The sequence below is a fragment of the Tripterygium wilfordii genome, chromosome 19, assembly GCF_013401445.1.
Source record: "Tripterygium wilfordii isolate XIE 37 chromosome 19, ASM1340144v1, whole genome shotgun sequence".
NCBI lineage: Eukaryota > Viridiplantae > Streptophyta > Magnoliopsida > Celastrales > Celastraceae > Tripterygium > Tripterygium wilfordii.
The window spans coordinates 14,104,852-14,116,839 of NC_052250.1; the positions used below are offsets into that span (position 1 = coordinate 14,104,852).

An 11,988-nucleotide genomic window follows, 5' to 3' on the forward strand; every position below is an offset into this window, starting at 1 on the left:
GCGGTAGATGGGCCAGATCCACATTGGTTCTCACATGAAGCTCAAAAACCATTTCACTTAGACCTCTCAAGTCTCAAGGCTCACCAATGGACAAATCCACAACTCAGCAAGGCCCAAGCACTTTATATCATTCGAAAAAGGCCAATTAGCGAATCCTTGTTCACTGTCCGGTAATGGAGAAATGGTGTTGGAGTTGATGGTTTCCTAGAAATTGAATGACAAATACTTCATAATTTAAAATCACACGTTTGTCCTTTTGACCAAGTCCATTTTATTTTATTAGTTGAAAACAAAAAGGGATTTCAAAAAAAAAATAAAAAAAAATCAGATTTGCGGGTCCCTAAGGTCCACAATCTAGAGTGGCCGCTGTAATAACATTTTGACATTTAAAAATTATAATATATTTATCCCAACGAAATCTAACCATATATTTTTTTTTATTTGAAATAAAAAATCAAATTCAACGTAAAAAATGCATAACAATGATAGACCATCGGATATAAACTCAAAGGATAGTGCTTGAGACCCCAAAAAAACCCCCATTTAATGTGGAGTGTTGGATGTGAAATAGGCTCTACATGTGTGTTTTTAATCAATGATTATTTTAATGCCACATAGATTTGGGGGTCCAATTTTGAGGGTCTCTAGCATTGTCTATGATGAGAAGGAGACCATCAAGTGAACATACGAAGAGAGCGAGGAGAAGAGCTGTTCGGTACAACCAAAGAGCCACCCTTTGTACTCCACCAAGCAAACATGCTCGGTATGAAGAGCATGCCCAATGCCCAAGGTCACTAACCAACGTTCTCACCCACGATCTCATCTATTGATGAGGAGAGACTCGTGATCTCTCGTAATTGACGCCTCCAAGCTCATATAAAAGGGGCCCACCACCACAGGTAAGCAATTTCAACTCTTGTGCTCATGCATACTCAATAACAATTTGAGAGAACAAAGCTTTGAGTACAAAGCACTCTCCCTTTTTTGACTGTTATACTTACTTGAACGTCAAAGAGGTTCCCCCGAGCACGCCCTTAGGACCCCCCATAGTTTACGTGCTTCCTTGTGCAGGTAAGCTCTCAGCTTAAACAGGATCATCCTACTTTCCGTCTCAACTCTTGTGAGATCCTCTTGAGCGACATCAACGATAAATTTGATTTTTGTTTCGAACAAAAATATATTATTCAATTTATTGAATCGAATACTACACACTTATAATTTTAAATTTAAAAAAAAATAAAAAAATTGAACCCCCAAGATGGCTAAAATGAGAATTGCTCTAGTAAAACAACCTTGCTAAATAGCCCAACAATTTTTGTCCCAATTGTTCCTAATCCTATATGACAATCCACATCAGCATGCCACCTAGGCTTTTTTGTCTATATAAACAATCTCATCTCTCTCTTTCTCCCTCTCACTCTCACGACACACACACTGCCACTCACCGGAGCTCCTCCGTCCGGCCACCAATCGGAGCCGTCGACTCACCGAAAGGAAGCGCCCAGCCACAATCGTCATTTTCCGACCCTTCACACCACCCATCGTCGCCCATATCGTCTGAAAAAGGCAGTTAAAGGAGGAGGTCACCGAGACACAAATCGCGTCGACCCGGCCACCTCCGGCGACATCTCCGACAACCGACCACATATCGGGACTCCACACGTCAAGGCACACCTTACTCACCCATCTTCCGGCCAGTTTGCTGTCGGAATCCGGTAACCCAGTGGAACATACATTGTTTAAAAACAATGTATCAGTCGATCCGTGCATCCAACCACCTTCAACAATATCTCCGGCCACCTCCACCTCTAGCAACAATGTAATTTGTTTTCTCACTTATTTTTTTACATATTTTGGAAGTTACACTGTATTGAAAACAGTGTAACAATGTGTTTGCCTATTCTGGAAGTTACACTGTATTGAAAATAGTGTTACAATGTGTTTGACAATTTACATTGTTTTGAAAATAGTGTTACAATGTGTTTGACAATTTACATTGTTCTGGAAATTTGACAATTTACATTATATATTTACCTATTCTGGAAATGACATTATTTTGAAAACAATGTAAACGCAGGTCTGTGTGAAAGAAAAACAATGTTATAACATGTTTGTGTGAGAAAAAATAATGTAATCTTAAATTTATATGATCAAAAAACAGTGTGCAAAAAGACATGAGATAAAAGATGAAAGTGTGGGAGAATATGGATGGAGTATTTAATTTTCAAATTTTGAACAAAAGATGAATGGAGGGAAAAGAGAGAAATTTAAATTTCAAATGTGTCAATCCATGTCAACATGCTTTCCATGTCATAAGCTTAGGTGGCAATGCCACATGGGATTGGGAAGATTTGGGACCAAAAGTATTGGGATAAATAACATTTTCCCTAGTAAAAACTAGCACGGGCCATGAATCCGGACATCCCACAATCTGACCTACCATCCCAACAATATCTAGAAACTTAGAAGACCCTTTTTTAGTTTTTTTGTGGCTTTCCATTTAATCGCTTCGCTACTTCTTCTCCATGACTCGGTAAACCCCTCTCAATTCCACTCTCTGTTTTGGGAGATAGCGCAACTTTCTTCCTTCACGTCCTATTTTTTCCACAAAATACGCTTACGCTTTTCCTTTCCTTTCACTTCTTCCAATCATTGAATTTGAATTGGTCCATGATATAACAAAAATGTAGGTAGCAATGCTCGGTATGAAGAGCATGCCCCATGGCAAAGGGCCTGTGTAAAGATCAGTTACTAGGGGAGTAAATAATGTTGGGTTCACTAACCAACATTCTCACCCATTAACCTATTAATGAGGAGAGACTCATGATCTCTCGTAACTGACGCCTCCAAACTAATATAAAAGGGGACCCTCCACCAGAGGTTAGCAATTCCAAGTATTGTAGTCAGACATGCTTAATAACAATTTGAGAGAAGAGAGCTTCGAGCACAAAGCACTATCCCTTTTTTAACTGTTATACTTACTTGAGCGTCGGAAAGGTTCTCTTGAACACACCCTCGGACCTCCCATAGCTTACGTGTTTCTTTGTACAGGCTAGCTCTAAGCTTAAACAAGATCATCCGATCTTTAGTCTCAACTCTTGTGACGTCCTCGAAACCAATGTTAGTTTTGAGCGACATCAACGATGAGTTCGATTTTTGTTTCAAACAAAAATATATTATTCGATTCATTGAACCGAATACTACACACTTACAATTTTAAATCAAAAAAAAATTGAACCCCCAAGATGGCTAAAATGAGAACCGCTCTAGTAAAAACTACCATGGCCCATGAATCCTACCATCCCAACACCATCTAGAAACTAGAAGACCTTATTTCAAAAAAAGAAACTAGAAGCCCCTTTTTGTGGTGGCTTTCCATTTAATTGCTTCGCTACTTCTTCTCCATGACTCGGTAAACCCTGTCAATTCCACTCTCTCTTTTGGGAGATCACGCAACTTTCTTCTTTCACGTCCTATTTTTTTCCACAAAATACGCCTACACTTTTCCTTTCTTTCTCCTCACTTCTTCCAATCATTGAATTTGAATTGGTCCATGATAGAATAAAAATGTAGGTAGAAGTGCTAGCTGGACATTCAGTGGCATGATCCACCACCTGATCCTTTGTTTCTCGGTCTTGGGCTTGGGCCCGGTAGTAGCCCTGGCCCATTACTTTAGATCTGTACATTCGGAAGCGCGTCGTTTTGACTTGGGGCCATGAATCTCGCTTCGCATGGAATTAAATAGGTCAACCATCCGTGTCTACGTAAGAAATGGTTCACAATACGTCATCACATTGACGTCATCCCTTTTTGATCAGACGTATGAATTATGATCTCCTTATTTTATACCCCAAACTTGTAACGAGGTTTGAAGATTCCTCTCTTACCATGCATGATTCTTCTGATCACCTTCCTTTATTCATTGCAACTTTTTCTAGTTTTTCTTTCTTAAAATAAAATTTTAATCTTAACTTCTGTGGGTTCTTTGTCTTGCCCAAACACAAATATAGAGAAAAAAAAACCTTTCCTCTACACACGTTACATTTTATTTTATTTTATTGATATGCCTTCGCCCTCGTGTTCAAATTTGAAATTGTTAGTCTCAACTTATATAGGAATAACTCCTAAGTCCTAGCTTAACTTGTTAAGAAGGATCCTTTCGTCATTGTGGGTTCGATTCCTACTAAATATGTATATAGAATTAGCATGTTCTTGTATGGTACATGTGATTTGAGAGATATTAAGCGGATCAATGGGTTTATCTAGTACACATACGAAAGGTAATGAATGTGAGTTCTCATACCATTTATAAAAACTGTAATCGTATGGCCTCGAATTGTCAATTACTACTAGGATCAATGTTATTGTGGTTATGCATTGGACTTTGATTCGTATCGGATGTACGAAGGATAAGCATGAAAAGATTTCACTTGTCAAATGAATTAGTCGGGTGAAAACAAAGCCTATTATAGATTTATGCCCATAATTAGTTAAATAGTGATTGAGTGTGCAGGCTAATACATTGGATCGAGTAAGTCAAGAAAGATTAGTTTTTTTAATAACTATTAGTTTCATTGTTTAATAATAGTGATCAATAGGGTTAAATAATCACTGGCCATGTAGCAGTGAAGTACTGAAGGAGAAATGGTCAGCAATTGGACCTTCCCATATCACTTTGAATCTCATTTCGTCTGACCAACGACCAGTCTTACTAAGAATTTCTCGGTCAAACTTTTTTTTCCCTCTCTCTCTCTCTCTCTAGTTTCTTCAATTCAAAAAGACCCAACCCATGTATATATAACTCCAAAGCTTCTTCCAATTGTACATAGCTAGCCACAACCCAGAAAACTCATCATCAATCACAAACAAACCCATTTTTCCTTTTACATTGGTTTTGGTTTATGATCCTGGATTTTCCCAGCAAACCAAGATTCAAGTTTTGCTTCTTGATCAAGTTCTTCAATTATTCAACTTCTTTAGTGGCAAACAATTTTGGCATCACATGAACCACCTTCTATAGTACTCTATCTATACACATCAAGAACAAAATGGGAGATTGGGAGCAAAAGAACCATTTGATAAATGAGCTTGCAGAAGGAAGAGAGCTGGCAAAGCAACTTCAGAGCTATTTGAATCTGCCATTTTCGCCTAATGAAACTCAAGAAGTTTTAGTTCAGAGGATTATAGCTTCGTATGAGAAGGCGCTTTCTATGCTGAACTGCAGTGTTGGTACCTCATCACCTCCTTCTCTAAATGGAAGTCCCCGGAGCGATCAAGACTCCGATCCCGAGCACCGGAATACCAGGTTGGGGAAGAGGTATTTTCCTATATATACGTATACACTACAATATTTATGTGCATATAAATGTAATATATTTTGATTGTTGATGTGCATTATTTGTTGCAGAAAGAGCATGCCAAAATGGACTAAACAAGTGAGAGTTGGCCCAGGAATGGGAATAGAAGGGCCTCTGGAGGATGGTTTCAGCTGGAGAAAATATGGCCAGAAAGATATTCTTGGAGCCAAACATCCAAGGTAACTCAAAATCTCTTCTTTAATTTGGTACGACCCTTTCTACCATATAATTAAGTAAATACATTTTTTATTTAACAGATTCCAATAATATAAGTCATAGGAATATTGTATATGCATGCTTTGACTTTGTCATTGGTAAAACGTATCATTATGGTCGTTCATGAATGAAAGCTAAAAGAGCATGTATATATCGGTAGTGGGTGTTTGACAACGCACTTGCTAGCCTAACTGATTATCTGAACTTAGAACATAAAGAATCTCATGGGAAGGTGAGAGTTTAATTAAATTGGTGCATTAATTTTCAATTTTCAGGTGGTTTGCATTGAGTTTTAGACCAATTAATTTTTCAGATGGGTTTACACGTGTCTAGTCCAACTTGAGTTTGGGCTTAGTGAGTTGTTCAAAAAACACGTTTGATTGTTGAATTGTTCCCAATTACATTAAAAAAGTGTTTGCTTCAACTGTAGAAGCAACTCTATGTCTTATTAGGCATAAAAAAGAAAGAAAGAAGTCAATGCTACGTTACTATACTAAAGATTCTATTGGATTTTGCGTATCTTTCAGAGGATACTACAGATGCACTCATCGACACGGCCGAGGTTGTCTAGCCACAAAACAAGTGCAAAGATCAGATGAAGACCCCACAATCCTTGATGTTTCCTACAAAGGAAGCCACACTTGCAATAATTCATCATCATTAGCAGCAGCAGCACCACCACCACCAGCAGCTGATCAAACTCATCAACAACCAACTCAACAAAACCAGTCGGAAGAACAGCTTCTCATGAACTACTTCCGGACAGGCCTCAAAGTCCTAACAGATGACTTACACACTAATCATCAAGACAACACAGTAATCCCTTCATTCCACTACCCTTCTTCCTCCAATATCCAAAACTGGCAAAACAATCTGGCTGAGAATTTCACACCTCCATTTCTGTCTCCTGCAACATCTGGGACCAGCTATTTCTCTGCGTCTCCAAGTGGGTTTAATAGTTACCAGAATTTTCAGAGTGATCAGTTGACAGAGATAATCTCCTCATCGGCTGCAACTTCAGGTACTAATTCTCCCACAATTGGTAATTTGGATTTCCAATTTGGGAATGCTCATGAGTTTGATCCCCACTTCACATTTGACAATCCTGGATTCTTTTCCTAATTCAATCCAAAGTATGTGGAAGTGAATAAATTGTAACAAAAAAAAAATCATTGTTTCAGATGGTTAAATTAGTAGTTTGAACCTCTTAATGCATGTTCGTTGGGGGTCACACATTCTAACATCCATTCTGACGCGATTTAACGTTATTTCTGCACTAAGTGTTTGGAAGAAATTAAGTTTTGATCGATCTTGTTAACATTCAAGAATTTCTCCCTGTTAATCATAGCAATTGTATTAATGTGAGGTCGAATCTTTAATTACAAATTCCAGTTCTACGACAATTTACTCGATTGAACACAAGCAGGATTCTGTATCTCTTAAATTTTAGTTTCTGCATGCCAAAATAAATTTAAATTAACCCGAAGTGGACTTAGACAGGAAGAAAGGCCCATGTGCAGAATGGCCCAAGGTAACAAAAATTTCAATTTAGGCCATTTATTGGCCCAATGACTTACAGTTCTTGGCCCAAGCCTTGTCTGAATGCCCAATACAGATGCAGACCTTTTAGATAGCTAGAAGGTCCAATGTCCAAACTACAAGACAAGTCCTCTAGACTCTAGTTCTAAGTAAAAGACTAAAAGTTATTATTTTTGGGCCATCCAAGTAGGCTTCAAAAGCCCGTTTCTAGGCACAAGCCTGGCCCAAGTCTGAAGCCACTCCCAGAATGGAAATTAGGGTAGCTTTAGTCACACCTCGATTTTTTTTAAAGACACTTCAATCTAAATTGATCACCCCTTGTAAAATCAATTGACATGATGTCTTTAGAAAAACCGAGGTGTGAGTAAAACTACCCTAGAAGTTATTTGCTGGTCCAGGCCGAATTTAAGGCGCTGGAGTAATTTTTTTGTGGGCGATCTATGTCTGAATTCCGAAATCTCAGGAAGAGTAACAGAACCCTTAATTTCTGAAATAAAATCAAGAAATTTGATAATGTTGTCGAAGAGAGAATAAATCAATCGAAATTTTGGGGGGAACTGGAAAGAAAAACTAATGCATAATTGGTGGAAATTAAGAAAACTTTTGAAACTTCTCAATTGCAATATATAATCAAGAAGGGTTACACTTACTAAAACAAGTCATGATGAACTGATCTAAAACAATGCAGGAACTCGCAATTACACAAAGTTAATTTACCATTCTTACCCAACGGTGGAAACTACGTATGGTGTGATATGACGCACCTCCCAAACCATTAGATGAAAATTGTACACTCTGTGCAATTCACTATCCCAGATCATCCGATCTAAAATTAAAACATTAGTTTGATATAGGAATGCTAGCTAGGAGGACTGAATCTCAAGTACTCGTGCATCCTATTTTATTGGTACAATTAAGTGACTAGAAATTAAAGAAATGGTGAGATGTCGGCAGATTCAGTTGTTAGATTGGGATCATCACTTGGAACTTTGAAACAAAATTAGCAGAATGTCTGCTGGATTTGTTGTGCAAGCTCTTCTGCACTGAGCTGGCATTCAATTCCAATCTGTTAAAGAAGAAACAGACACCATTAGCTTCGTTAAAATCTCTAATTTAATCAACACATTAAAAAAGGAAGAAGGAAATTCAATTTAATGAACACTGTGACAAAAAGATACCCTATTTTTCATACACACATGTTGTGTTTTTCAAAACATGCAATCAACTTTTACGCGGACGAGGATCTACGTAGTAGAAGTTGATGCAGTTTTAATCACATATTTTAAATTTGGTAAATAGACTTGTCTTCCGTGTAGCGACTTATAATGCAGGGCCCTTAACTCGCCAAAGTGATGAATCCAATGCATCAATTTAAATTTTTTTAATTATATATATCCCAAAATGGGTATATGAAAAATAATAATTAAGACCTTTATATGCTCCAAATGAAATGGAATTTTACCTTGATAGTGAAAGAGTTGAGCAGGGTTTCATCAACAGTGTTAATGTTGATATCCAAGATTTCAAGTGAGAGATCTTCAAGGGCTGAGATTATCTTCACAGCTTGACCAGGAATCCTATGAGAGACTGTCTTCAACACAAGGTTAGGTCCAGAGAACTTCACGTCCACATCAGCAATGGCAGACTTGGAATTTGCAACAAGTTCATTTTCAATGGAGGAAGATGAAGAAGAAGAAGTTGGAGATGGTTCAAGCCCTAAAAAAGAGTTAGGACCAGAAATTGTTGTTGGTGAGAGGTTATAACCTGCTGCTGCAGCTGGGGGTTGCAACCTAGGCCTGTATGGGCTGGTGGGTGTTGGGGTTCTTGGGCTCATTGGGAGGTTAAGTCTTGGACTTAATGGTGGTTTTCTAGGGCTAAGTGGTACTGAGGGAACTCTTGGACTTGAAACAATTCTAGGGCTTAGAACTTCATTGTAAACCTTTCTTTGCTTCTTGGCCTCAAGTGACTGTAGAATTTGTTGCAACTCATTGATGTAGTCAACAACTCCTCCAATTATCGATGCTTGATCTCCCTAAAAAGGATATATGCAAAATAAACCATATTAGTGTTAGGTATAAACATCATCTCTATATATTATGCGGATTGCAGCACTATTTTGGTTTTGGTTTTTGTTTTTGTTTTTTTTTTTTTTTGTCTTTTTTGCCATTGAAGGATGAAGTGATTGTTCGTGTAATGCCCATTTTAGGGCTTGAAGATATAAGGATTTTTTTTGTAACCAATGAACCATTAAGCTCAGCATACCCTTCGGACAACTGAGAGCGTAAACCCTTGGCCATCAGAGCATCCCGCACCACACTTGCGACAAGTAAAACTTAACTGAATCCCATGCGCAGGAAAAAATAGGGCTCCTAACCCCTACCCAGAAGTTGACAACTCTAAAGCCCACGAGACCAAGAAAATCTCTGAAAAATACTTTCAGTTGGTTCGAACTTCCGACCGTAGTGACATGACAAAGCAACCGTCCATCCTAAGCTTAGAGATATAACCAATTGAGGTATTTCTCCATGGTTTGAAGTATTGAAGATATAAGACAAAGTGACAAAAGAGCCAATATGTACACATACACATGATTGCTACATTTCTTATTGAGTAATGAAGCCAAAAAACAGACTTTTTGAGGATTATGCAATTATAATTTATGTTTTTAGAATGAATTTTACATTTCATGCAAGTGATGAGTAACCTAAAAGTAGTAGTAGATCTAGAATTGCTTACTCTTTTCACATAAAAACAAGGCATGAGTGACCTTAAAACCGACAAGTTCTCGCTCATTTGCTTTCTTCGGTTACGCTCCACAGTTATATGAGACATCCTTTGTTCTCCATCTTGGTAATTTCCTTCTTTATCCAAATTACCTGCAACTTTCTGTCTCTTGCTCTTCGGGGAAATACTGCCACCCTCGAGCTCTGTCTCCGACTCCAATCTCCCCACCACTTGATTGATTTCTTCAGAGGGTGTCACTGGAGGAAATTGTTCAAAACTCTCCAAACTCTCAAAGATGCTCAACAAATCATCTTCGGCGAGTTCTGGGTCGTCGAAGAAATCGGAAAAACTATCACCCATTTTTCCTGGAAAGTGATGGAAAATTTGTGATTGAGGAGGGAAAATAAGAAAGATGTGAATTGTGAAGGGAAACGACAAGGATGGCAAAAAAGGAGTAAATATGAAAAGGACTAAACTATCACCATCAACTCTCTTTTATTTGGTGGTTCGATTGATCTGTGATGATATATGTTAGGCGTGGTGGGAGATATCTCACGGTAAATCTGGGAGGTTTGGAGAGAGAGAGAGGGGAGGGGGGAGAGAGTGTTGCAAGAAAACGGAGCAAGTAAAGGAAGAACAAAGTCTGGAGGTATAGTACATGAGGACCGTTTATGTCATGAGAATATATATGAGATCATACTACAAATACACTGACCATGGTAATTATAAACTCTTGACATGTATTCATATATGTTCCAAAAATACTGTCAAGTTGAGTTTTTATATCTTAAATAAAAAAAATGACAGAAATTATTAGTGGTCTTGGTATAACATGTCATATGCTTAATTATGTGGTGCATTAGAACCAGTCAAACGTTGCCAATTTATAGGCAGTTATATTTGTTTTATTTTTTTGAAATTTGAATTGCAAATTACCTATCTTCATTCTCATCTACCCATGCTTTGTCATCAACTATTGGTGAATTAGCATCATCTTGTTGATTATGTTACACCATATCAACATATATATGACACGGTATGCCATGTCCATTGTATAATTTCTAGTGTTTGGTGTGACCTATCTGGCAAATAGCAATACGTTTTTGGTGACCAGGAAGGTCCTAACCCAATGGCTTCCTTGTGACTCCTAGGTCAGTTTTAAACTCGGAAAGACCACCACATGTTCATTGAGGGCCATCAATTTAGTTTTGAACTGAAGTTCAGTGTGCAAGTGAGACTATCCGAGGCCCAGAATAGGGCTCTTAACCCCGATCCTCAGCCCCGAAACCCAAAAAACTTCAAGGAATTACATTTCATTGATTTGAACGTCTAGTGTGAGGGATCTTTCATCTTTAAGCCCGATGATATAACCGCTAGGCTAAAGCCACACATTAAATATCAACACAAGTTGCATGATATTAACGTGACAAGTTAAACTCAATTCTTTTGAAGTTACTTCACCAAAAACCTAGCCAAGAAGTCTCAAATAAAGACAGTGATGATTATTCTAGTTAATAAATTAATAGATTTCAGAAAGATTAGTCTAGTCATCATAAATGAAAAGGACGTACGTATATATTTCATGTTTTGTTATAACTAATCAAGTGTACGCATGTCATAGAGACTGGAGCCAGAAAAGCCTGGACGTGGATTTGAAATCATCAACGCACGTAGAATAGTATATATACTATATAGAAATATATATACAGTATCAGCTGCATGTTTTGTCAAGTTCATAGGTTCCAGTGATTGAAAAGACTAGTCTTTAATAAAAAGAAAAGTTCTTGTGCAGAGGACCCAGTGAATTGAAATCAAAATTCAAACAAAGATCGAAATGATTCAACCATGATTGATATAGCCTTTTTAGAAGAGTACTACTGTAAAATCTGCAACAAAAGCCAGAAAGAAGAGAAGGACATTCTCCTCTGCACAATTTATAATTACAGTTTAGCTTTAGCAAATGTGTTAGCTTGTGTATATTGTCTTTAAAAAGAAACCCTAAATTCAAAGAGAGAAAAAAAAACCCTTACAGAATATTGAAAGGAAAACCAAATAAGAAGAAGGAATTGGAATGGTTCATTAATAATTAATGTGACGGCAAAGTCTTGCAACGCTAAACTTATAAAGATTTAATGAACGTGTTATAAACTTG

General features: G+C 37.7%; 2 protein-coding genes across 3 annotated transcripts; one reads left to right on the top strand and one right to left on the bottom strand.

Moving 5' to 3' along the window:
- The first annotated feature begins 4,831 nt into the window (after positions 1–4,831).
- On the top strand, positions 4,832–6,976 carry LOC119985248 (probable WRKY transcription factor 30). 2 transcript variants are annotated; one of them, XM_038829487.1, is made up of 3 exons: positions 4,832–5,305; positions 5,408–5,536; positions 6,101–6,976. In XM_038829487.1, exons 1-3 carry the CDS (start codon positions 5,049–5,051, stop codon positions 6,693–6,695), a joined length of 981 nt encoding a protein of 326 aa, XP_038685415.1. In that variant the 5' UTR covers positions 4,832–5,048; the 3' UTR covers positions 6,696–6,976. The 2 variants fall into 2 exon arrangements, with proteins under 2 accessions (XP_038685415.1, XP_038685414.1); XM_038829486.1 differs by having other exon boundaries at positions 5,049–5,317.
- A 794-nt stretch (positions 6,977–7,770) lies between these two features.
- On the bottom strand, positions 7,771–10,351 carry LOC119986252 (transcription factor SPEECHLESS-like). The gene is made up of 3 exons (XM_038830827.1): positions 9,849–10,351; positions 8,575–9,144; positions 7,771–8,178 (listed from the first exon to the last, which is right to left on the bottom strand). The coding sequence occupies exons 1-3, from the start codon at positions 10,194–10,196 to the stop codon at positions 8,113–8,115; spliced, it is 984 nt and encodes a 327-aa protein (XP_038686755.1). The 5' UTR covers positions 10,197–10,351; the 3' UTR covers positions 7,771–8,112.
- Positions 10,352–11,988: the final 1,637 nt, after the last annotated feature.